At 43.6% G+C, this 23,885-nt stretch overlaps 5 protein-coding genes across 14 annotated transcripts; 3 read left to right on the top strand and 2 right to left on the bottom strand.

Moving 5' to 3' along the window:
- The first annotated feature begins 138 nt into the window (after nt 1–138).
- S-Lap1 (Sperm-Leucylaminopeptidase 1) lies at nt 139–2,319 on the top strand. Its single transcript, XM_020960735.2, has 3 exons — nt 139–1,390; nt 1,442–1,906; nt 1,971–2,319. The coding sequence occupies exons 1-3, from the start codon at nt 332–334 to the stop codon at nt 2,109–2,111; spliced, it is 1,665 nt and encodes a 554-aa protein (XP_020816394.1). The 5' UTR covers nt 139–331; the 3' UTR covers nt 2,112–2,319.
- A 539-nt stretch (nt 2,320–2,858) lies between these two features.
- Nucleotides 2,859–5,740, top strand: LOC110190205 (crystallomitin S-Lap2). The gene is made up of 3 exons (XM_020960559.2): nt 2,859–4,837; nt 4,891–5,355; nt 5,419–5,740. The coding sequence occupies exons 1-3, from the start codon at nt 3,782–3,784 to the stop codon at nt 5,557–5,559; spliced, it is 1,662 nt and encodes a 553-aa protein (XP_020816218.2). The 5' UTR covers nt 2,859–3,781; the 3' UTR covers nt 5,560–5,740.
- On the bottom strand, nt 5,685–7,684 carry LOC110190206 (TBC1 domain family member 13). The gene is made up of 6 exons (XM_020960561.2): nt 7,544–7,684; nt 7,392–7,474; nt 7,245–7,324; nt 6,721–7,175; nt 6,060–6,583; nt 5,685–5,999 (listed from the first exon to the last, which is right to left on the bottom strand). The coding sequence occupies exons 2-6, from the start codon at nt 7,409–7,411 to the stop codon at nt 5,885–5,887; spliced, it is 1,194 nt and encodes a 397-aa protein (XP_020816220.1). The 5' UTR covers nt 7,412–7,474; nt 7,544–7,684; the 3' UTR covers nt 5,685–5,884.
- Nucleotides 7,646–23,822, top strand: Zasp66 (PDZ_signaling and DUF4749 domain-containing protein Zasp66). 10 transcript variants are annotated; one of them, XM_020960870.2, is made up of 9 exons: nt 7,646–8,222; nt 11,127–11,275; nt 11,488–11,791; nt 19,481–19,681; nt 19,825–19,904; nt 20,524–20,595; nt 22,322–22,481; nt 23,094–23,132; nt 23,221–23,822. In XM_020960870.2, exons 1-9 carry the CDS (start codon nt 8,013–8,015, stop codon nt 23,305–23,307), a joined length of 1,302 nt encoding a protein of 433 aa, XP_020816529.2. In that variant the 5' UTR covers nt 7,646–8,012; the 3' UTR covers nt 23,308–23,822. The 10 variants fall into 10 exon arrangements, 7 of the variants coding, with proteins under 7 accessions (XP_020816529.2, XP_020816522.2, XP_020816518.2 ...); XR_015271891.1 differs by lacking the exon at nt 7,646–8,222 and adding an exon at nt 10,278–10,692 and having other exon boundaries at nt 21,317–22,481; XM_020960859.2 differs by lacking the exon at nt 7,646–8,222 and adding an exon at nt 10,278–10,692.
- On the bottom strand, nt 16,362–18,916 carry Cdc6 (Cell division cycle 6). The gene is made up of 2 exons (XM_020960858.2): nt 17,245–18,916; nt 16,362–17,178 (listed from the first exon to the last, which is right to left on the bottom strand). Exons 1-2 carry the CDS (start codon nt 18,791–18,793, stop codon nt 16,760–16,762), a joined length of 1,968 nt encoding a protein of 655 aa, XP_020816517.2. The 5' UTR covers nt 18,794–18,916; the 3' UTR covers nt 16,362–16,759.
- Nucleotides 23,823–23,885: the final 63 nt, after the last annotated feature.

Here is a 23,885-nt window from a genome sequence, read left to right on the forward strand (position 1 = left end):
TTGTGATATGTTTTATTTCAACCCACATGTGGATATCTATCTATTATCCTCTCCGGCTCAAAGTCCATCCAGGTAGGCCATAGAAAACCATATAGATGGCCCTGACCCATATGCCAACTGACTTCCCATTTGGTAGCCGAACTTGTCGACGCACAAAATCCTAAGCTTCAGTAACTGTGAACGTCTCGTGGAGTTAACAACTAGGTCTAAAATTATCAGTAAAAATTGTCTGTACTTGTATAAATTCCTAATATACATTTGGAACAAAATTATCATAACTTTTGCAAACAATATTTGTGCGGAACTCACGTGTGTGTAGTAGTAGTAAAACATGCTTGGGGTTTCGCGACAGCTGTTCCGGATCTGCAAGAGGTCTCCGGTGTGCCGTCGCCATGTGGCCGAGATGATCCGCCGATCCTATGTCTCGCAGGCCATCAACCAGATGCTGTTGCTCCAGCAGATGGAGATGTGCGCTGATCAGCCCTCTCGAGCCCTGGTCATTGGCGTGTATGCTGACGAGGAGGATAAGAACGATGCCGGTATCCTGACGCCCGCCGGTTGGAAGTACAACCTTCAAAAGACCAACGGCAGGCTGATCGAAGTGCTCCGGATGTCTGGACCCATGCCCCGAAGAGGTGAGGCGCGTCTGCTGTTCGCCATCGAGCCGGAGCGCATTCCCTACTACTCGGTGGTGGCCGTCGTCGGTCTGGGCAAGGAGTGCCTGGGATACAACCCCTACGAGGTGCTCGACGAGCAGAAGGAGGCCATCCGACGATCGGTTGCCGCCGCCTGTCGCGTTCTCGCAGAACTGGATACTGACCGGATTGAGGTCGAGAACTGCGGCCACGCCGAATCTGCGGCCGAAGGAGCTGCCCTTGGCATCTGGCTATACCAGGAGCTGCGTGACCCCAAGACTCGCATCTTTGTCCCGGCCATCGATTTGTATTCCACCAAGGACGAGATCTGTGACATTGAAGGCTGGCGCATTGGGCTCCAAAAGGCAGCCGCGCAGAACCTGACCCGCCAGTTGCAAGAGATGCCCTCCAATCTGCTCACTCCCACCGCCTTTGCCCAGAACGTCGTCGAGGTGCTCTGTAAATCTGGAGTTAACGTAGAGGTCAAAGTGGAGGGCTGGGCGGAAAGCCAGTCCATGCACGCCTTCCTGGCGGTGGGTAAGGCCTCCTGCGAGCCCCCAATCTTCCTAGAGCTGAGCTACTACGGCACCTGTGCCGAGGAGCGACCCATCGTGCTGGTTGGCCAGGGAATTACCTACGACGCGGGTGGCCTTTGCCTCAAAAAGAAAGGAGAACTCTTCCACATGCGCGGTGACATGACCGGAGCGGCAGTGGTAGTGGCGACGTGTCGGGCGGTGGCTGGACTCAGGTTACCAGTAAGTTCAAGCCTATTCCTGTTTTAAGCTTTTTCTAGTCCCTTCTCAAAGGTTAACATCCGAGGCCTAATTCCTCTGTGCGAGAACGTTGTTGGCTGCAACTCCTTCAGGCCCGGCGATATGGTCAAGTCCATGAACGGCAAGACTATCGAGGTTCAGTGCACGGATCACGAGGATGTCCTCGTGTTGGCCGATGCCCTGCTTTACGGACAGAACTTCTGTCCCAAGTGCATCATCGATGTCGGGACCTGCTCGGGATACATGCGACAGTCTCTGGACGAGGCCGCCTGTGGTGTGTTCACCAACTCGGAAATTCTGTGGCAGCAGATCAAGCACGCGAGCATGCACACTGGTGACCGGGTTTGGCGTTTCCCCCTGTGGAACTACTACAGCAAGGCGGTGCGAGCCGGACCACGCAGCGATGTCCAGAACTACGGCGTTGGTCGGGGAGGACGTCCCTGCAAAGCTGCCGCCTTCCTGCGAGAGTTTGTGCCTTGCGGACAATGGATGCATATTGTGAGTATTCTTGTTCATTACTCCTGCCGCGGATGTATAACCTTGGAAGTATTTCTCCTTTCAGGACGCCACCAATGTAATGGTCACCAACGGCATAGACTTTGAGTACCTTCGTCGCGGCATGGCTGGACGACCCACGCGGACCCTGGTCGAGTTCATTGCGCAGACCATCTGCAAGGACACAGCTCCCAAGATGGGCAAATAGTGTAAACAGATGGGGATTTCAGAGTGGCCCTTCCCCAAAAGCTACTAACACGTCCAAAATTATAGTAAATCCTTATGGAGTCGGTTTGTCCAGGTTCTTCAAAATTGTACGCGAGATTGTTTTTAGGGCCAAAAAAAAAACTTCCTTGTTCGTTTACAGTAATCCAAATATTAAAATGATATACTATATATATCGGGCTTTAATGCAATGTGAGGTCTATTTGTGTTTGGCATACGTGTTCTACACGCATTCCCAGCTAAGGCATAGTATAAAGACCACTTTAAAAATGGAAGGACTTTGACAAACAATTGTATTTAGCGTATCGTTTTACTGTCTAATTATTGTAGAATGCAGTTGTATTTTTACGTTCATGATTTTTGGTCAAGGTAATGCTAAAATTTTAAACAATTTCCATATACACGGATATGATAAAGGTGTGGATCACAGATCTGTTTCAGTCAATATGAATACTCGGATATGGCTGAATTGACTCAGCTGGCGATGCTAATCAAGAATAATATAGTTTATGGGATCGGTTATTCTTTCTTTTCCTTTTATAGATTTCAGTAAGTTTAATCAAGATTCTAAATGGGTAAAGAGAATACCTTAAAATAGCCATATAGACGCAAAATTCTCGCTCATGTCTTACCTGAGAAGAAGCTTACTTTGCATGCCAAAGTTCGTATGTTATGTATTTCTTTAAGATATTGTAATTATATGAGGGGATCAAAACAAATATAATTAAGGCAAAATTTATTAATTTTATTTTATGTATCTGTTGGTTTTCCGTAGACCACAGCGTATGGAATTTAAAATTTACTTCTATTATATTTTTAAAATTTGTAATATTTTTTAGTTTGGGCTTTAATTTTATAAAACTATCTCAGATATAGATAATTTATACTACAATATTGTTGAAATATGAAAACTAATTTATTTTAAGCATGTCAATATATTTTCATATCATCTGTAAGTTTTTTTTTTAAATTGGATAATTAATGAAATTGGAAATAAAATATTGACCTAAAATCACAATCTATGTATATTTATATGTGATTATATACATATATTATACTCAAAAACAAAAATTAATTTTAGTTTTACATATATGCATATCAAATATTAAATTTTAAAAATTAAATTTTTTGCTTAAAGAGTTTTCATAATGTAATCCCTTATAAAATTAAAAATAAGGAGGGGGAAAAAGTATTTTTCAGCTGAACAGATCTACATCGACTTGTCTGTTAATGCTGATTTGGAAAATATATCAATTAAAAGGTTAAAATGCGTACAGATCTAGAATGCTATTTGCCTTTAAGGTATGGGAGCTGGTACTGGGTATAAATATTTTGTTACAGATCTCAGGGATGACATCTATGGTTGTAAGCCTATTCAGTTACATTACAAAGTTCTCAGCGTAGAGAACTAGCATATTTGCGAATCTCGATGTGTAACTTTAGAAAGCTGTGCCAAAGCTGTCAGTGTCTATACGACTATACAAGAGGCTTCAGTATTAGTTTAATTCGTTAATAGTCGGAACACGTACACTTTTCAAGTTATTCTTGGTGAAAAATTCGATGAAATATTAAAAAGCACCACAAAAACTCGAAGTGCTAGTTAAAACTTTGTAGTATCCTTTCGTATTGATAAAAGTCTATTTTGGATTCGAAATGTTAAGGTTAACGCGCAACACACTCTCCCGGGCTTGCAGCCTCCGCCGTTCTATCCGTTGGCCGGAGACCAATTCCCGTAGGTACGCCTCGCAGGCAATCAACCAGATGCTGCATTTGCAGCAGATGGAAATCTGCGCGGATCCTCCATCGCGTGGATTGGTCATAGGCGTATTCGCGGACGAGGAAGACAAGAACGACGCCGGCATCCTGACGCCCACAGGCTGGCGGTATAACCTGCAGAAGACCAACGGCCGGTTGCTGGAGGTGCTTCGGATGTCCGGACCCATGCCAAAGCGAGGCGAGACCCGTCTGTTGTTCGCCATCGAGCCAGAGCGCATTCCCTACTACTCGGCGGTGGCGGTCATTGGGCTAGGCAAAGAGTGTCTGGGCTACAATCCCTACGAGGTGCTTGACGAGCAGAAGGAGGCCATACGACGCTCAGTGGCTGACGCTTGTCGCATTCTCGCCGAACTGGACACGGACCGCATTGAAGTAGAGAACTGCGGCCATGCCGAATCTGCGGCCGAAGGAGCTGCCCTAGGCATCTGGATCTACCAGGAGCTGCGAGATCCCAAGCGGCGAATTTCTGTGCCCTCCATCGACCTGTACGCTAACAAGGACGAGATCTGTGACATCGAGGGCTGGCGTATCGGCCTGCAAAAGGCAGCCGCCCAGAACCTGACCCGCCAACTCCAGGAGATGGCCTCAAACCTGCTCACTCCCACCGCCTTTGCCCAGAACGTCGTCGAGGTGCTCTGCAAGTCCGGTGTCAATGTGGAGGTTAAGGTTGAGGGCTGGGCGGAGAGCCAGTCCATGCACGCCTTCCTGGCCGTGGGAAAGGCCTCCTGCGAGCCCCCAATCTTCCTTGAGCTGAGCTACTACGGCACCTGTGCCGAGGAGCGACCCATCGTGCTGGTGGGTCAGGGCGTGACTTACGATGCTGGTGGTCTTTGCCTGAAGGACAAGCATGAACTCTTCCATATGCGAGGCGACATGACCGGAGCAGCGGTGGTGGTGGCAACGTGTAGGGCGGTGGCTGGACTCAGATTACCGGTGAGTCTTTTTGCTTATGTCTTAGGATCTGGCTTTATCTCCATTCCTGTTAGGTGAACATCCGCGGTCTAATTCCCCTGTGTGAGAACGTCATCGGCTGCAACTCCTTCCGGCCCGGCGACATGGTCAAGTCCATGAACGGTAAGACCATCGAGGTTCAGTGCACGGATCACGAGGATGTCCTAGTGTTGGCCGATGCACTGCTTTACGGACAGAACTTCTGTCCCAAGTGCATCATAGATATTGGCACCTGTTCGGGATACATGCGGCAGGCTCTGGACGAAGCCGCCTGCGGTGTGTTCACCAATTCTGAAATCCTGTGGCAGCAGATCAAGCATGCGAGCATGCACACTGGTGACCGCGTGTGGCGTCTTCCCTTGTGGAACTACTACAGCAAGGCGGTGCGAGCCGGACAGCGCAGTGATGTCCAGAACTACGGCGTTGGCCGCGGTGGACGTCCTGCAAAGGCCGCTGCTTTCCTGCGCGAATTCGTCCCCTGCGGCCAGTGGATGCATATAGTAAGTTCAGCTTCTGAGTAGTTATCGACAGCATCTAATGGGTAAATTTCGTTTCGTGTGCAGGATGCCACCAATGTGATGATTACACGAGGAGACGAATTTGAGTATTTGCGCGAGGGCATGGCTGGACGTCCCACAAGGACTCTCATTGAGTTCATTGCGCAGACGATTTGCAAGGATACAGCTCCAAAGATGGGCAAGTGATGCTCCTTCGAATGGCGTTATACTAGCACTTTCTGCAAGACCAGACGTACATCATGTTATTTTACTGACTACTGACTACTGAGAAACCTAGAACATTCAGATTTTGTAATTGGGACAACACGATGTTAAAATTACTTGGTTTTAATGACATATAAAAATCAAACAGTTATATAAAAAGTAACCGTAAGTGCTGTATACTTATGGGGTTCCTGTAAGTGGTCGTTTAGATTCGGGCTAACTAAAGTAGTTGATTGCTTGTTTCATTCCCTTGATATCAGACAGGCTGTAAAGCATGTGGGCAAGAAAATATCTTTTCAGGCGATTGCTACGCCAGCGTCACTGCGTGGGTAATCACCACATTAATATCGATCGGCGGATAGTTTTGCAGCAGCTTTACATTTGAGGCGAAGTCGTTCTCCAAGATAGCTTCCCTTTGGATTCTGGTAAGTCAAAAAAAGAAATAATTTAGTCTAAGGAAACAATTCCCTGACTTATCTTACAATATCATGGAACAGCATATTCTGATGAGAAAATCGAAGCGATGCTCATCTGAAAACACCGAGTCCCAAATGCGCAGCACATCCGGCAGTGGAAACTCCTGGGAGAGGAGCAGTGTGAGCCACCGGAAGCTGTAGTACTGCGGATGCAGTTCCTGGCTCTTCAGTTGCTCGTATATGTCAATGTCCTTTTCCTTGAGCATATTCGATAGTCTGGCCATCATACACTTGATGCCACCCTCGGCATCGTCAAGGGTCTTGATAAAAAAGTCTCGGATCTCGCCCATCAGGGCAGTGAAGCAGAAAAAGCAGTCCGCCTCGGCGTGGGCGCGGTACGATAGATCTGGATCCGAGGCCATAACGTAGTAGATTGGCCCCACGATCTCGTTCATGCCTTGCACGTAGCCCTGACCGGGATTAAGCTTGGCGTAGATGAACAGGATGCGCTGCACAACCTCCCAGTGAGCTTCCTGTCCCTCCTCCATGGCGGCATAATTTTCCACGGAGCGCTTAGTAATCAAATTTATCTGAGGGCACAAAATCCAGATTAGTTTTCAGGGTGAAGGAACGTGGGAACACTTACTTGCTGCTAAATTCCAAATGGCAGGCACAATGCAACATATTCTGAGCTTATTTTAACGCGTAATTACGGATTCTAACTCACCTTCGTCATGCCTAGGCCCTTCCGTTCTACGTTCGCTGAGCTGAGCACGGCAGGAACCACCCTTTCATGCAGTCGCCGCCCGTGCTCGCCTCTGCTATGGACCACAATATCGCAGGGATAATCGGTGGGCTGCTGGAAGAAGGAGATGTCCGGACAGAGGCGCCGCACATCCTTGTCGATCTGCAACAGAAACTCATTGTCGTTGAAGAACGTGTTCCAGGCGCTCTCTGGACCCTCGCTCAACGGATGATCTTGCAGGCCAACGCCCCTCGATTCCACGTCGTCACCTGAACCTTTATTCGCATGACCAGGCGGAAGCACTAGCTCCTCGATGAACTGCTGGTACAGGGCTCGCTTCTGAGTCAGTGTCGAGGTCCAACTGCTGCGCCGAGGACCCAAGTAGCCCAGGAGAAGCTTCCAGCTGAGCGCTCGAAAACTTTGCACATCGGGCACACCTGTGGATTGTCAGACACAGTTTGATTTCTGCTGATATATTTGGTTACAGGTTTCGGGGTATATCCTACCATTAAACGTCAGTTTTCGCAGTTGCTTAATGTCGATCAAGTCCTGGGGGGCAGCTAGGACATCTTCGAATTCCTTTACACTGCGTGAAAGCGAAAGTTGTGCTCTTTGTTTACAAGTTACTTTCATTCAGCGAAAAGTGCCCTTACCGCGCCTTAAACATGGACATGGTGAAGCTGTATATAGGCGGCTTTGCCTAAGCTCCATACAGGACACTTTTGTGGTTTTTTGGCTATCTCGGATAATTAATTAATTGAGGAAAATCGTAGAATTGAAAATCACAACAAACATTTAGTGTTACCGTTGGTTGGAGTTCGTAGTTCACGGAGTTGCCGGATTGATTATCGTTTTACTTATAAAAAACGTGCCAGTGATGCCCATTTCGATATTGGGCGCTATATTTTGAATTTACTGTTTCAACAATGAAACCTTAGATGTGTAAGTTTGGCTCGATTTGAAGCGCCAACTTATTTCCAGCACCCCTAGGAGACTCAAATACCAGTGATCTGTCCCTTTCATTCATGATTTTGCAGAAGACTCACCAACTCACCTGTGTGTTGACTCATTATTAGTTTCTTTGCGCTCAATTTTGTGGCCTTTCCTGTTTTTATTTGGCTTTTCAATTGCCTGGTAGTGAACACACACACGCAGACGCGAGCAGACGCACAGCGGAGCGCGCGGTTCGAATAACAGAATTTTTAGTGAATATTTCTGAATGTTTGGGGAGCGTTTGTTGTTTTCCTTTTGTTTACGCTAGTCTCTGGTGAGCAATGACGACCAGCAGATCAGCAGCGGCGACCGCGTCATACAGGAGACCGGCTTTCTGGAAGGTGACCGTACCTGGATACGATTACCCGCAGCAGCAGCATCGTCCAGTGCCACCGCCACCCACAAAGCCGCTGCTGCCTCCTTCTTGCCGGCGACGCAGCAGCAGCGGGCTGAAGAAGCGAGTCCGCTTCGCCGACGAACCGAACGTGGGGGTAAGTCCCCAAGAAAGCCACATCCCATCGCTTGTCAATCATCGCCAACGAGTACTTGTGTGCATTCTGTGTGTGTATTTGTGGCCCCAATTCACGCCGGGCCGTGTCAGAAATCAGTTCAATAACATTTTGCCCCTGGCGGCTCGTAAATTTGTCAAGTGAAATTTAATTAATTAGCCGCTGCTGCACTTTTGGCCAAGTAAAACAGCTGTCGAAGAAGCGGCCCAAAAAGATGAATCGAATGTATTTTCCACATTATTCTAATTGACGCAATAATCGCCTCATTTTCCATTTTAGAAACGGGTCACGGACCTTTTCTTGAGTGTATTTGTAGCTTTACAAGCTAACATGTAATGTTTTATTTAAATTTACATTTTATTTAGTTTTTTAAAGATTTCAGTAGGCCTTCGTAATCAAATTTTAGTACCGCATTTCGTAAAAATGAATATGTGGGGAAAGTAGGTACTTATGTATCCGACAGACTTCCTTTAAAGAGGTTGAAAAGTTTATACATTTTTTACTTATAAATTATAAGAAAACTTCGAGTAAGAGCAGAAAAAATATGTATAGAATATAGTCCAATATTTGGTTTGTCGCTTATTGGCTTTGGTATTCACACCCAAAATTCCCAGTGGTAGTAAGTGCCTTTAAATGATCTATAACCCATTCAAGGCTACCCCCTGTATAAGAAACATAAATTGCGACGAAAGTCTGGCAAAAACATTACAGAAACGAACCAAATGAAATCGAAATGAAAACAATTCTGGCCTCAAATAGTAAAAACATTTCAAGCCCCAGCCAAAAAGTGCCGAAAGCAGTATAAATGGAATGAGAAATGAAATGGCACGCCATATATATTCTGTATATCGGCAGGCAGCAAGCACTAAACAGCGGAAAACCGACAGGCAGGAAAAGATTTTTCCGTTGTAAATATCAAAATGTTGCCAAAAATAAGAAGCCATTTTACAGATCACTTTATGCATGGGAAAGTACAAATATTTTAAAATGTATAAAAGAAAGCAATGGCCGTCAACCGTTAACCTTTTTCCATTGACTAATGCTGCAAAAATCTGATATGATTAGTTTGTTGTTTAAATATCAAATTAGGCAATGGTCCCGACTCACTTCGCTTAGTGGGACGTCAGTAAATAAATTTAATTACACTCTCTATAGGTTGCCTCATCGCTCGGCAAACACAGATTATGTGAGCAGAAAAAAAACATCAATAAAATTGCTAAAAATGTGGAAAAAATAACAGATGCCCAGATTTTTTATATTTTTCCTTAGCCCCAGAGAAGATAATCATCAAAACGTTCGTTTGGATGATGACATGTGGCATTCATTTCATTCAGGGTCAGTCTGCAACTGGATCAAGTGCTGTCCCAAAATGTGGCCCACGAAATGCAGAATGCGAGAAATGCAGGGCACAAGACAAATTAAACAATAAGAGCGAACAAAGGGGCGCAATTTGGCATGAGTTCTAGGTGATTTTTGAATACTCTTTGGCATATAAAAATTTAATTTTAAAATATATAAAACCATTTAAAGGGAAGGCATATACCAAACGGGGGAAATTAGGCTCCACTTATTGTACTCATATGGTGAATAGGTAAAAAAATCTTTGATCTTGACAGCAACCTAAAGGATATCTTAGTTCCCATGGCCATTTTCAATAAATTAGAGTTTTCCCTGGGTTCGTTCACCTACACACAATACATATAACACAAATTATAATTTGTTGTGCTTAAAATATTCTGGTAGTGACACTGCGACATAGTTTACGTTTAAAACATATCTAATAGCTTAAAAATATACAAACCTACCTGGCGTATGCGTAATGTCACCTCTAAGAAGTTATCAAGTATACGTCCTGTTATCCTGAGTAAATTAAATTTCGCGAATTTTCTGGCATATATAACAACCTATGTGGGAAAGACAAAGTACCCTGAGCGGAAAATCCACTTACCGATTAGGATTCGCCAATCGAATTCATGTTTCTCAGCATGTAGTCGCCGTTGCCGGCGGATATAAGTTGTGTGTATGCCGCATAGATGTACATATGTATTTACGATTTGTGGCGCAGTGTACCAAGATCCGCTTCTGCTGCTTCTTCGGCTTCTGCTTCTGTTGCTTCTGCTTTTGCCGCTGCAAAAAGGAATACGAATTGTATTTTAAAATTAGTACTTGAGCAGCATTGCGATCGAACAAAACGCTTAACGGACTGCAATAGCGCGCCGCGAGCGCGAATAAACAATAAAATTCCAATTAAATTCGGCTCTAGTCCAATCGATTGGATGAATCTGTGAGCCAGATTTCTGGATCCAACACCAGAAATAAGGCGATCGTAGCCAGGATGAGCCCCAAGCTGCACGAGTTTGCGGTGGTCCTTCTGCGTGATGGCCAGGGCACGCCCTGGGGCATCCGCCTGGTGGGCGGCAACGATCTGGATACGCCGCTGATCATCACCAGGGTAAGGGGCGTTATGTAACCAGAGATGCCACAAAGCGATTTGGCCTTTGCCTCGCTAGTCGCTCCCAAATAAACAGCAACAAATCAAAATAGCGAAACTGGCACACTGAGATCCGACAAGAAGGAACCACAATAAACACAGCAGTGTTGCCAAAACGCGACGCCAGTAAAACTAATTGAGGCGCAACAAACTAGCCCCAGAAGACTACGACTGTCTTCCCCCATTCCTTCTAATTTTCCTTCCTCGTCTCACGATTTCAATGTAAACACAATTTGACGATCATAATTATGTCTGCATCTATGCGCCCATCCATTTATCTAAGTCAAGGCTGTCGCCAACGGGCGCTCCTCCTTCTACACATGTGATATTTGATGCATCTAATACGCATCTTATGACCTTCTTATAATTTCCACCCTTCCATTCTCCCATTGCAGGTGCAAGCGGGCAGCCCATCTCATGGTGAGCTCCTCCGCGGCGATATCATCGCCAAGATCGGCGAGTACGATGCACGCGACCTGAGTCACGCGGATGCCCAGCAGCTGTTCCGCGGCGCTGGCAACGAGATCCGCCTCACGGTCCACAGGTGAGCAAGGGTCTATATGTACCCTTAAATAAGAAAAAAGTGCATATCAGATAGATAAAACATAGCTGAGGGTAGTCCCAAACCTGATTACGAATGATTTAAAAAGAACTTAAGATAAGTAACAAAAGTAAAACCAAACAATCAATTTTGGGAATACCTTTCTCATTGCATTCATAAAGTAAGGATACATCTTAATAACCAACCTTTTTCAGGGACAACAAAATCGCCTATACGCAGGGCGTCAGTCAGGATGCAGGATCAGGATCCCGCAGCAACTCCACCCTGCCGCCGGCCAGTCCCGAACTGTTGCCCCATCGTGGTCCGTCGCCCTTCTTGCCGGGTCCCAGCCACTTTGAGCGTGCCCTGCAGCTGCCCATGGACACTCTGCCTCAGACGGTGTTCCCCCAGTTGAACTCTTCTGGAGGTTACGAGGTGCCATCCAGTGTGTTTTCGCCGAAGCCAACGCGTGATCATCAGCAGGATGTGGATGAGGAGCAGGCTGCCATTGTGAATCAGGTGAGTGGAACATAAATATTATAGTTATTATTGGGATATTATACTTAGTAAAGATGTATTGGAAAACCATTAAAAGCTCAGCTAAAAGAGAGAGGTTAGCATACCATAATTGTTTTACATAAAACTATTTTATAAAGGATAATTAATTGCTTTCTAAAATAAGGAATGTATTGCTTATAAACTAAAAATTTTATAGATTAGTTATATCTCCCAAAAATCTTTTAAAATATTTTTTTTATGTATATATGAAACTCTAAAGAACTATAACTTGACTTGTGTCCTTTGTTTACTTCAAAGAAACGTTATGTTAGTCTTTGATAAAACACTCTTCAGAACTAGTTAAAATATCATATTATAACAATCAAATTAGTTTTTTAAAATGCTCTCTACTTAAAAAGTCAGGAGATAAATAACGTCTCTAATTGTTTCTACAAACCATTTCAAACAATTAAATGTGGCATACTTTGAGGCATTAGCATTTGTAAGATGTGTGTAAAATAATTTGCAGCTTTTGCCTTTTCGAATATAGGAATTCGAAATAATTTGCTTCTTATTTTTTTAAATCCAAGAAAATGTATTTATGTTAATTTAAGGGGAAAAGTTCACTGTCAATATTTCTAAATTTCAATTCCAAAAATTAATTTTATAAAAATTGAAGAGCTGACATCAGCGGACAGCTATGCTGATGGTCAAGGTTCCCCGCCTCTTACATCCTAAATATAAATAAAGATGTGGGATCGAGATCGCGGGGGTACTTAACAGGAAAAGGCCCAGTGACGCAGTGTGCAGGTGGAAATTGGCGGGGAATCAAACAGATACAGAATAAAAACAAAAACAAGTCGGAAACTGTAACAGACCCAGAAGCGAAAACACCAAGATGCTGCCCGCCCCCCGAAAACTCTGCGGAAAATGCCAAGAGGCAAAGACGCAAATAAACAAGAAAACATCTACGGTACTATTTTGGGGCCCCTGACTTGCAGGCAGGTGGGAGGAGATTTTGATCCACTGTCCACCTTGTGATGCCGTGGCGTTGGGATGGTGATTGTGCTGGGAATGAGAATGAGAATGGGGATGGGGGTGGCCCGCCCCCTGAGATGACGCTGCTAATGAATCAAGACACTCGCCAAGGTCGCAACTTTGTTTGCCAGTGCGGCACCAAAATAAAAATCAAGGTGCCCATATATACCACCACCTATATGTTTTTGATGTTTGATGATTTGTCATATAAGAGAGTGAAGGAAAAGTGGCTACAAAAAGTTCCACAACTCGTGACCTCCTTGGGTACCTTGTAATGTGAGAGTTTTTTCAATATTTAATCTTGTTTTTCTAATAGGGTTATTGTACTTGATTTCTTTTGTTAATTATGGTTATGACATTGAACAACAAAATATATTTAATTTAGAACGTGTATGTATATATTAGGACTAAAAGGGGGTTTTAAAACATGGAAACTTATAACGCTTTCTAACAGAAGGCCGCCAGGAAGAACTATTAAGTTTTACAAGATTATAAAATTAATTGTTCAAAACTTAATTATGTAAGAAAACCCTAAAATATTAATGACCTCCTTGGCTACCTTCTTATGTGGGAGTGTTTCTATTCCTGGCATCATATTTCTAGCGGTTATTGAACTCTTAATTTATTTATGGTTAATATCAACCTTGAATGCGTTCTATTTGTATTCTTAATACATTTTTTTTTGCTCCAAAATAACCATTAGTCCGATTGTTTATTGATCGTTCCCATTTAAACACGCATAGAGCATGTGTGAGTCCAAGAAAAAGAACGGACTGCAGCCTTCGTTGTGGTAAAAATGGAACATAATTCCGTGTAAGTTATGAGTTCCTTGGATGTTCCATCGAACTTGAAAAATTTTCCTGCCTCCCAAGGCTAATTACACCTGCTCGTGTGTGTGCTTAGAGGAAACATCAAGATAATATGCCCAATGCCCTGTTCCAATGCCAATTGCTTATGACAGCAACAAAAATATAGAATGCCAATGCCAATAATAATGGGATATATCGCAGCGGGGTTTATGTACTATATCTTTGGAACTGTCAGAATTGGTTTGACAAATCAGCGGCCAAAAGCAATTTCCAATGCTCAGTGTCAGTGGAAATCAGCTGAAACAAACTGGGCACATCGATCTGCGAGATCGGATATATAGATAATATATATCTCTACTTTTTGTGACTGCAGTATTTAAATTAATGTTTCTGCATTCGGGCGAAACAATAACCTCGGGTCCGATAAATATTTGCGCCTAATTTTCGAAATGCGAAAAAATTGTATATGAAATTGCTCCACAAAGCAGCAATTAAAACATATAGGCGAGATGTTATATGTCTATAATTTTTGACTGCACCGAGAAAAATAATGAGCTTCTATAAATAAAAAGAAATTACAATTTAAGAAATATTTTAATGGTTTTTATATAATTTATGAGCTTTTTCTAAGATTTTTATAGTGTAGAGAGTTTAGGATGTTTCTAATATCCTTATCAATAACTTGTGAGGTCATCAAGCAAAGGAAACGATTTCCTTATATTAAGAAGTCAAATTTTTACTGTGTAGGACTGCAGGACAAACAACAACATCCGGAGGGGACTGGGAGGACGGACTATATGGCGCGTGGGCGTTTAAAATAAAAAATAAGAATAAGAAGAACACCCCAAGTCCAAGTTTATACGCTGTGTTTGTTGTTGGCCGCGTTAACGCTCGGTGAATAAGCTATTTGCACAAAAACATATTTTGTATACATATTTAAGAAAAAAAAAATAGGAGAAATCTCCGCTCTCTCGGAGATCTGTGTACATAAGGCCCGGAATGGACTGGTGTGGGTGCGTGGGTCGAACGGCCTCTGACCGTCAGCACTCGTCCTCTATATGCTGGCTCACACACACTAACCCACCGAGGGACAGACACTCTCGGATCTATATAGACAAATTGGAATTCCGCGCGGTCGGAATAGCAATAATTCGCCAGCATTTGAAAATTTTCAAATCAGTTGCGTTCGGAATATTGAAAAATAAACAACAATACAAGACTCGAGCTCGAGCATCCTTTTGTAGTGAATCCTCGTGAAGAAGCACCAGCTGCAGCGTTGATTTAAACGTGACGAAAAAGCAAGTTACCAATAATAACCAATAATAATATTAGCAGCGATATAACAATTTGTGGACACTTTCGGTGCCATTAAAAGAGAATTTAAATAAACATAAACTGGCGTGATCTTCCATTACGTAATTGTATAATCTTTTTCGTTTCCATCTCGTTCAAATTCTGGCCAACACAAAGGAGTTTAAATTAAAACCCAAACACACACACATTACAAAAATGGAGTACGTTCAGTTCAAAAACGGATCCCCAGTCTACTACAAGGAGCAGCCAGACCTCAATGAATGCATTCAATATCAAGTAAGCAAGCCAGTGATCTTTGAAGTTAACTTAAAATATAAATGAATGGTGGAATAATAATTTTAAAAATATAAGAACAAAATTTGAATTGAAGTATTTAAGTCACAAATAAAAATAATTACTGTGAGCATATTATCAAGAGAAGTGCAGTTGTTAGATAAACTTAAATACAATTAATTGGTAAAATTTATAAACAAAACAATCTAAGAAGAAACCTACATAAAGGTTTTAATAAGCTACAATTATAGAAATGAGCTTATTTAACTGGACACTTATTATAAGACGATTAAAGCTCGCATACTTATACCAAAAAATATTTTTCTATAAAAAGGCCCTATGTTCTGGCCCAGAAAATATTAATTTGAAGAAATAATACATATATGGTTATAAATTAAGGAATTATTTCCATAGTATTCGAGGCACAGGCCAGTTCTTTACTTTTATCTACGCATAAACAAAGATTTGTAGACATATTCCAACTGTCAGAAAGACGTCGTCTCTAGTACACGTTCATAGCCAGAATCCAGATGAAAGACTTCACCTTTACCGTCAAACATTTGCTCTTGGAATTCAAGTTCAAATACAGATGCCAAAAACCAACGTTTCGGGATACAAATATATTTTTTTCGAGGTTTACGTCTTACTTTTTCCTCAAAAATATATATGTATATTAAAGCAAGAAGAAGCGTTCTGTTCCACATAATATAGAACGCCATATACTACGGCTATAGGTACACTCGTGCCTGCATATATCTGGCTGATTCTCTCGATCTCTCTGCACATATAGCTTATTATTCAAACATTTGTTCGCCGTTCGTCAATATGCGTCGAAAGGCAACAAGAGTTTTCGAAACATATTCCTCACTGAGCTCTTTCTGCGCTCAATGTAATTCATACCATCGAAATGGGGATATTTTTAGAGCAGAGAACCGAGAGAAAGAGCGCAGGAAAAACAACAATAAGCCAGCTAAACAAATAAACAAAATTATTATAAAAGAAATTAATTTCATGTCGAGATGGCCGAGAAACCCCTACTCGTTAATTTGGTTCGTACGATCCGTGAAAACCCACTTGGCAAAACAATGGCCAAAGGCGAAGAATTTTCACAACTCTTGGCACAACGACCCACAGCGAAAGTGAGGAATTGTTTTCACTTTTGCGATTTTGTATATAGTTTATTCTTTAATTGCTTAGGGCTAACAGGAAGTGAATTGTCTAGATTGTTGGTCAAGGGATCGGATCAGAAATAGATTATATGGTCGCCGCAACATTTACTTAATTTATGACACACATAAAAACGAAAAACCAAAGATTCGATTCAATTAAAGTCAGAGCAAAATGTCGAAAGTGACCCTCAAATGATATTTCAAAATATTTCAGTGCTGGCGCAACAGCCGCGAATGTTAAATTTAGCGTCAAAAAGTATTCTTATATATATTCCTATATGCGCGTCCCCAAGGTGAATGAAAATGAGAGAAATGCGCAATTAACCAGCGCGAATTGTTTGGTAAACTAATTTAGTAAAGGTAATCATCATACCGAGCACCCATCATCACTTGCTTAGGCAGGCGGTGTCGCTGAGGATCGAGGCGATCAGCTGCTTGTCGCTGAGAGCCGCGTGCACTTCCTCCTCGTCCCATTGCAACAGCACCTTGTGCAGGCGGGGCTCCTTCTTGCGAATGATGCGCAGTATGCCCCTGGTCTCCACTAGGTCCACGGTGCCAGCGAATTCTGCCTGATCCAGGGCTAGAATATTACGCTTAGAGCACACCCGGCGATACACTTCGTGCAGTCGTCCCATGCTAATGTCCTTGTTACGCTCGTTACGCAGCATCAGCACCAGGCTGCAGAGCATCAGTTTCTGCTGCAGTGGAAAGGCGGCCTCGATGTCCTCCTCTAGGTTTTGCGAGGCTCCATAGACCTTATTTAGCACCGCTGCTACTTGAGTGACCTGAACGGGCTTCAGGGTATCTGTAATTATCGGGGGAAAAAGCTGTCATAAAACCTCTTACCTCTAGATCGAACTTAGACACTTACCCTTCTGTTCTCTGGCCTCTGCGGCGTCCTTGCCCTCCAGTTCCAGGGCCTTCATGTTGAACTCCTTTTCGCCATCGCGCTTCTGCTGCTCTGCAATCTCCACCACTCGCCTGCCGATATCCAGAGCTCGTCGCACATCTCCGCTGATTGCACTCACCTTGGCGGCCAGTAGCTGCAGGGTGACGGGGGGAAAGACATCCAGCACCTCGGCTTCAGCCAGGCGCGACTTGAAAATCTCCACGATCTGCTGTTTCGAGTAGGGCGGAAAGTGCATAAGCCTCGGTTTCAGTTCGCACCTGGCGTTCAGGCGCATCAGCGCCCTATCCGTGAGATCCAAGCTGTTGGCAATGCCAACGAGAAGTATCCTGGCGCCCGGCAAGGCGGGCCACTCGAAGATCGTGTAAAGCACAGCCTGCCGGCTCGTACTTAGCTGATCGATCTCGTCCAGGACCAGCAGGAGCATGCGCTTGGCACAGCGCAGATGCCGCTGGATAGCCTCCAAGTGATCGCGTTCGGTGCGCCCGTTCGGTTTCAGTTGTAGCTCGGCGCAGAGCTTCTTGTACACGGCTCCCACGCTGGCAATGCTGGTGCAGTTGATGTAGACGCGTTGCAGGCGCTTGGAGAAGGCGGGGTCGCGGAGTAGCAGGGATAGGCAGGCAGTCTTGCCTGTTCCTGGCTGCCCAGAGACATAGAGGCTGCCAGAGGTCTGGCTCTCTAAGTGGCTAGTGAAGAATTCCCGGAGTTCAAGCAGCTGCTCCTCGCGTCCTGGAAGATTTTGAGTCTCGGCGCTGTTGAGAACGCGTCGTGCATTTTGGTATTTGTTGCGGGGCGGAGAGGGCAATGTTTCTGGCTCGGATTGGGGTTGCTGCTTCTGCTTAACCTGTTCCTTAGTTGCAGGCTTCGATTGTGGCCTGGAAACAGACTCCTCTGGCAAAGTTTCCGCCTTATTCGTTTGATGATTGTGCCGGAGTGTTTCCTGCCCCTCGGGCTTGTCAGTCTTGGTTTCTTCGTCTTCCTCCGGACGCTCGTCTATGCTGAGCCTGTCCAGCAGCCGAGATGGACTGATCAGGTGCTGCGGCAGCGGCTGTAGCCTGCGCTGCTTGGGCGGTGAGACATGGAGCACGTCAACATCCCGCTCCTCATCGCTACTGCTCTCCACAAAGATAGTGGCGGCTTCTCGGGATCGCGCTATCGCAGCTGCAGCCGCCGCTACAGTTTTCTTCGTGCTGCGTGGCGTCTTTTGCTCTGCAGGTAGCTGGTGCTCTGGTGGTGGCACCTTCCCTGTGTTCGTCCTCCGCCTGGTTGTCCTGTCCTTGTCCATCTTGTTCAGCAGGTTGCGGTTCTCGTTGTTCTCTGAAACAGACCCAATCAGCCGATGATCACTGACTGCCTCCTCCTCCTCGTCGCTGTCGGCGAGCACTTGCTTCGGCTGTCTTCTTCGCCAAACCTCGGATCGCCGCGGCGTGTGCACTTGCGTCTGCGTCGAGGGCGATGCGGTGGCGGCCTTGCTGATGCTGCTCAGGCGCGTGGAGCGACGCACGGTGGCCATGGGGTTAGTTAATATATTAGTCGGCGGGCAGTAAAGATTAAATAATAGTTAATAACTAAAGAAGCGCGACGAGGTAGAAGCCAGCTGGCCGTCAGTCAAAAAGCGCGCGAAATGCTGGTCCCTCTAGGGCCAAGCCAACGTCGGTATTTTGAAGTATTCGCGCTGCGGTCACACGACACCTTGCCTCACCGTCTGGCAACTCCAGACCTCAAAGTTATCGATTAAGCGCGCATTTAAATGTTAAGCCATGTATATTAAATTACTTACACTTGCCTCGTCTCGGTAAAAATAAAACGCTCGTCGGCAAAGATACAAAATTCAAATCGCTGGACGCTGGCTGGCAGAAAGAACACGCTTACGTAAGCGCCTAAAAATATTTTCTCTATTTTTAAAGTATATAAACGCACACCAAATGGAATTTTCTATATAAAAATTATACACAAACAGACAGACAGACACATACAGCCAAATGCGCACACCTAGCACAGTGGGCGAAGATCAGAGAATTTCTAGAAAAAATCTTCTAATCGTGCGCTGATTTATTTATAATATTATTTCGCCCCGAGCGGCTGCCAAATGGGTGTTTTTGGATGTGTGTGCCCATTGGTTTTGGCATAAACAAAGTCGTTAATCTTGACTAATCATCACGTAATGTAATGTTTCTTTTTCTTTGTTCTTCTCATTAAGCCATACCGAACAACTCCGCTGGTCCTGCCCGGCGCCAAAGTGAAGAAGGATGCGCCCACGACAGAGTCCTACTTGAGGCACTACCCCAACCCGGCTGTGCGCGCCCATCCAGGACACGACTACCATGACAGTATCATGAAGCAGCGCGTGGCCGACACCATGCTGCACAAGGTTGTCGGTTCGGAGGCCGACACTGGCCGCGTAAGTACAAATGGGATGGGAATCCTTGACTCATAAAGAACAATTATGAGAAATAAAAACAGTTTAAGATCTCTTATGAAGTTGTTTTCTCAAGAATTTCAATCTTTTTAACCTTTTCATACATCTTATCTCCAAAATGACAGGTCTTCCACAAGCAGTTCAACTCGCCCATCGGTCTGTACTCCAACAGCAACATCGAGGACACCATCAGAACCACAGTTCCGTAAGTTGTCACCCAGAAATTTACCATCTGGAATCTCCTATTGCTTAGCTCGAATATACAATGAAAAACCACTAATAACCGAACTTTGGATTACGCTTGTCTCAAAATTGAACACACACACTATAATTTGCCTATAATTACGTTCATTTCTATTTGGAATTTGCAATTATTGAATAAATCTGCGTAGAACTCTTCGAAATTTGATGCAGCTTTTCTTTTTGCCAGAGAGAGAGAGAGCCACTCGAAAAATGCGCCCAGTAGTAGCTTTAAAACTAATAAACCTAGTCGCGATTACGATTGCGATTACGAATACACGAGTAGCCCAAGGTGTCCATATACATAATATAACCCGAAAATTGGTTCCTGGTTAAGCTGCGGCTATAATCCACTAACCAGAAAAGCCACAAAATTTAAAATTAAATCGAAACTCAAAATTTACTAACCCGCCGCTGCCGCTGCCGCAGCACACACGAAATGAGAAGCAAACTCGAACAACAAATCCACCCACCAAACACACGCACACACACAGTCCATAGATGTTGTACGTACTACGCCTATTGCCGGATCTGACCACTCTCTATATACTCTATACCTATATATTCTATGTATATTGTTGTAGCTTCGCCACGAGCGATAGCAATCGCTTGAAGGACAGTCCTTTGCATCGTCCTTTGCCAACAAAACTTAACGGGTAAAAGTAAATTCATATCTTGAGCACAGCCTGAGTTCGTTCTTTGATTGAATCCTCCGCACCTTGATATATTGATATTATTGATCCTATATGGAAAGCACACAACCGAGCAAGAACTTGAATTTGAATCCGAACTTGCCTTGAGAAAAACTTAAACTATGACCATTTATCAGGAATGTTTTCCCTGCCTGTCTGTACAGACTAACTCCCTCGATTATTGTTGTCCACCACAACCGCAACAACTGTGTTTTTCCTCAAACCCAGAAACAAAATATATAAATATATAAACCTCCATATATCTATATCTTTATCCAAGCAGAACAACAAAAACAACACGACACAATTCCAAAAACGATTGCATGTGCTCTGCTGTCTATATACTTTATATGTGTTCTACCTATATCTCACCCCATATCCTCCTATTGCAAAGTAAAGCTCTATGACCTGAGTCTGTGATAAGAGGGAAATTATACCCTGTAAATAAGTGTATCCCCGGAAACTAAATATCTATCTATCGTTTCCCCTTTGGGAAGGGGGTTCTCTTATTATGGCAATGGTGGCGCAGGTGCGGGAAGAGGTTCCGGTTCCGTTTATGGTAGGGCAGGTGCTGTAAATACTTATAATCAATACAATAATTAAGCCATAAGAAACAACGAAAGACACTACTATCTAGCTCTTAGACTCTGATATATCTAGAACTTAGCTGCACGATTAATGTTAGAATTTTCATCGATCTATCTTTCCTGGAACAAAAACGTAAAATCCTGGAGCAACAAAAGCAAAAAGACCGACTTGCTGAGCAACAACGTCAACACCGCCAGCAGCAACTGCAGCAGCTCTATCAACAAAACAAATGATCAAAGAAATAGTAGTCCTTAGCCCTATTTTACTAGACAATCCTGCTCCTGCTAAAAATGATTCCCCTGACAAGTTCCTGCTGAAAACCACGTATTCCCCAACCTTTGTCCTGCCCCTTTTTAAGACTAATCCACGAAACTTAAAGACGTTTGCTGAATTTACACACATTTATGATACATATTTACACACAAACTGTTTGAAGGACAGCCCTGAAAGTTCCTATTCATAAGCCCCCCAGCTCCACTGCAACCCCAATAATAACCATATACCCCATCCATTAACCTCTAACCCCGTAACGCCCGATCTCAAGGCTTCGACTCTCATGCGATGACAACTAAGGATTCCGTTGAATCCAATAACTATTATTAAATGAAACCATCTCACACCTTGTTATGCAGTTCTGTTCGATTACTTTTAATAACTAGCTCGTAAGGAATTTGTTAATGAGTTTCCTATTAATCGCAATCCGTTCGAGGAGTGTGCAGTTCTTAAGACAACGAGGCACAACTACAACCAGCAACTACAACCAACTACAACTACAACGAAAAACAAAATAATTCTAACGTATTTTGTGCACATCCTGTTTTCTCTTTCTATTCTCTCACTACTCTGTCTCACGCTACTCAACCGATGTAAAAAAAACCAAAAAAACAAAACCAAAAATCCAAAAATCTTTTTGTTAATTCATTTAAACGAATGAATTTCGATTAACCAACAACAACAAATCAAAATAAATCTATTGAAATTATGCATAACACCACAAAAACCAACGAATAATTGACCAAACAAATAACGGCGCTTTCAACGATCTCAATGCAAACCCCCCGAAATCACACTGACCGATATCACTGATAACTGCCCCGAGCAGCTATAAGAAAACTGTCGTGTACGATCCCAGGAACAGCGACACCTACAGACTCATCCAAGAGGAGGGCGGCTACAGCAGCTACGGCAATGCCGCGCCACAGGAAGTAACCATTCCTGTGCAGACTAAGGTCTATCAGCCCAATAGATTGGTTCCAGGAAAGGTAAGATCGTGCGCAACCGTTCGAAATCAATCAATCAATCAATCAAGTTAAAAACAAACCCAGTCAAAAGTCTGTGTCAAAACACACGATCGCCAATCGATCCTATCAATCTGTATCTCAATCTCAGTATCAGTATCAGTATCAGTATCAATCTCAAGCTCATCTGTACAAAGTCTATCTGTCTCTCTCTGTTCCTATCTTGCTCGCTCTCGTCTCTCTTTTCGTGTAAATGTGTAAGCTGTAAGCTGAAAGCATCCTGTACAGTTGAACCAACCGAATGTTAGTCAACAGTGTGCCAATGTCTGGCGGCATGTCAACGCAATGTAACGACAACTAATGGTGCTGAAGTAGTGCTACTAACCTGGTTTTTTGCTCGCATCGAAGAACTATCTTCATTAACCCCATTACTCTCTCTGTGTATATTTTCCAAATCACAAGCACACCTACATATGTATATTATTTGGCATTCTAACATCGACTGACACCTAACCAAAAAAAAGCTCATAACCGATAGAGATTGCATTTGAAAAGTCTGTAACCGAAAGCGCTGGATAATTACCAAGAGTTATTAAGCAAGATCTTATCTCTCCACTCTCCTGAATACTCTTACAGAAACCAGTATCAGCGCCAGTATCCCGGCCGCCGTACAATGTGAGTATTATTACAGATCTTAAAACTATCTTAACTGAAATACAGATCAATAAACAATATTTACTAAAAAATATATCTCCTTTCTCAGGTGGTAAACACCCACGATGAGAACATACGCCAGAGCGGCTCCTTCAATCGTCTCATGTACAGCGTTATTGGTGCCACCGAATACTAGAAAACTGCATACTGCAACAGCAACATCAGACGCAACTGCAACAGCAACAGCAACAGCAACAGCATCAGCAACTGCAGGGAGCAACATCATCTTCCCTACTAGCAACATCGCATGCAGCAGTTGGCACCGACAGTTGTTTATCTCCTAACATATTTAGCGGATTTTTATGAAATTCTATTTAACTTACTCAATAAATTATATATGAAGAACGAGAGGAAATTGTGAACCACTAACAAGCTTAATGATACATTGGTTTGGTATATGAAATCGGAATCGAAATAAATTTAAACACACAGTAACACCACCTCAGACCATTTACTGTTTCCATAGAAGAACTATTTAAATTAATTGAATAAAAAGTAACTTTGATTTATAGTTATGTTTATTTTACGATGATTATGTGTTAACAGCCAGGTCAGTCAGGTGTGTTAACGTCGAGTGATTCTAGTCATGGAATGTAATAGGCATAAATAATGTTTTAATTAATAAATGCGACTTTCATTGGTTAAATTAAAGCCGTTTGTGTGTCTTGAACATTAGTTTCCCGGTCATTTTCCCATTAATTCACACACTTGTGA

The sequence above is a fragment of the Drosophila serrata genome, unplaced genomic scaffold (assembly GCF_035046125.1).
Source record: "Drosophila serrata isolate PLE 108 unplaced genomic scaffold, ASM3504612v1 contig_272, whole genome shotgun sequence".
NCBI lineage: Eukaryota > Metazoa > Arthropoda > Insecta > Diptera > Drosophilidae > Drosophila > Drosophila serrata.

Bases quoted from the DNA above. Each gene is read 5' to 3' on its own strand.
- S-Lap1 (XM_020960735.2), top strand. From the start codon at position 332: ATGCTTGGGGTTTCGCGACAGCTGTTCCGGATCTGCAAGAGGTCTCCG. The intron at 1,391-1,441 runs GTAAGTTCAAGC...CCCTTCTCAAAG, and splicing joins TGGCTGGACTCAGGTTACCA to GTTAACATCCGAGGCCTAAT. The intron at 1,907-1,970 runs GTGAGTATTCTT...TTCTCCTTTCAG, and splicing joins GCGGACAATGGATGCATATT to GACGCCACCAATGTAATGGT.
- LOC110190205 (XM_020960559.2), top strand. From the start codon at position 3,782: ATGTTAAGGTTAACGCGCAACACACTCTCCCGGGCTTGCAGCCTCCGC. The intron at 4,838-4,890 runs GTGAGTCTTTTT...CATTCCTGTTAG, and splicing joins TGGCTGGACTCAGATTACCG to GTGAACATCCGCGGTCTAAT. The intron at 5,356-5,418 runs GTAAGTTCAGCT...TTTCGTGTGCAG, and splicing joins GCGGCCAGTGGATGCATATA to GATGCCACCAATGTGATGAT.
- LOC110190206 (XM_020960561.2), bottom strand. From the start codon at position 7,411: ATGTCCATGTTTAAGGCGCG. The intron at 6,584-6,720 runs GTGAGTTAGAAT...TTGTGCCCTCAG, and splicing joins AGGGCCTAGGCATGACGAAG to ATAAATTTGATTACTAAGCG. The intron at 6,000-6,059 runs GTAAGATAAGTC...TTGACTTACCAG, and splicing joins ATATGCTGTTCCATGATATT to AATCCAAAGGGAAGCTATCT.
- Zasp66 (XM_020960870.2), top strand. From the start codon at position 8,013: ATGACGACCAGCAGATCAGCAGCGGCGACCGCGTCATACAGGAGACCG. The intron at 11,792-19,480 runs GTGAGTGGAACA...CTTCTCATTAAG, and splicing joins AGGCTGCCATTGTGAATCAG to CCATACCGAACAACTCCGCT. The intron at 19,905-20,523 runs GTAAGTTGTCAC...ATATTGTTGTAG, and splicing joins ACCATCAGAACCACAGTTCC to CTTCGCCACGAGCGATAGCA.
- Cdc6 (XM_020960858.2), bottom strand. From the start codon at position 18,793: ATGGCCACCGTGCGTCGCTCCACGCGCCTGAGCAGCATCAGCAAGGCC. The intron at 17,179-17,244 runs GTAAGTGTCTAA...CGATAATTACAG, and splicing joins AGAGGCCAGAGAACAGAAGG to ATACCCTGAAGCCCGTTCAG.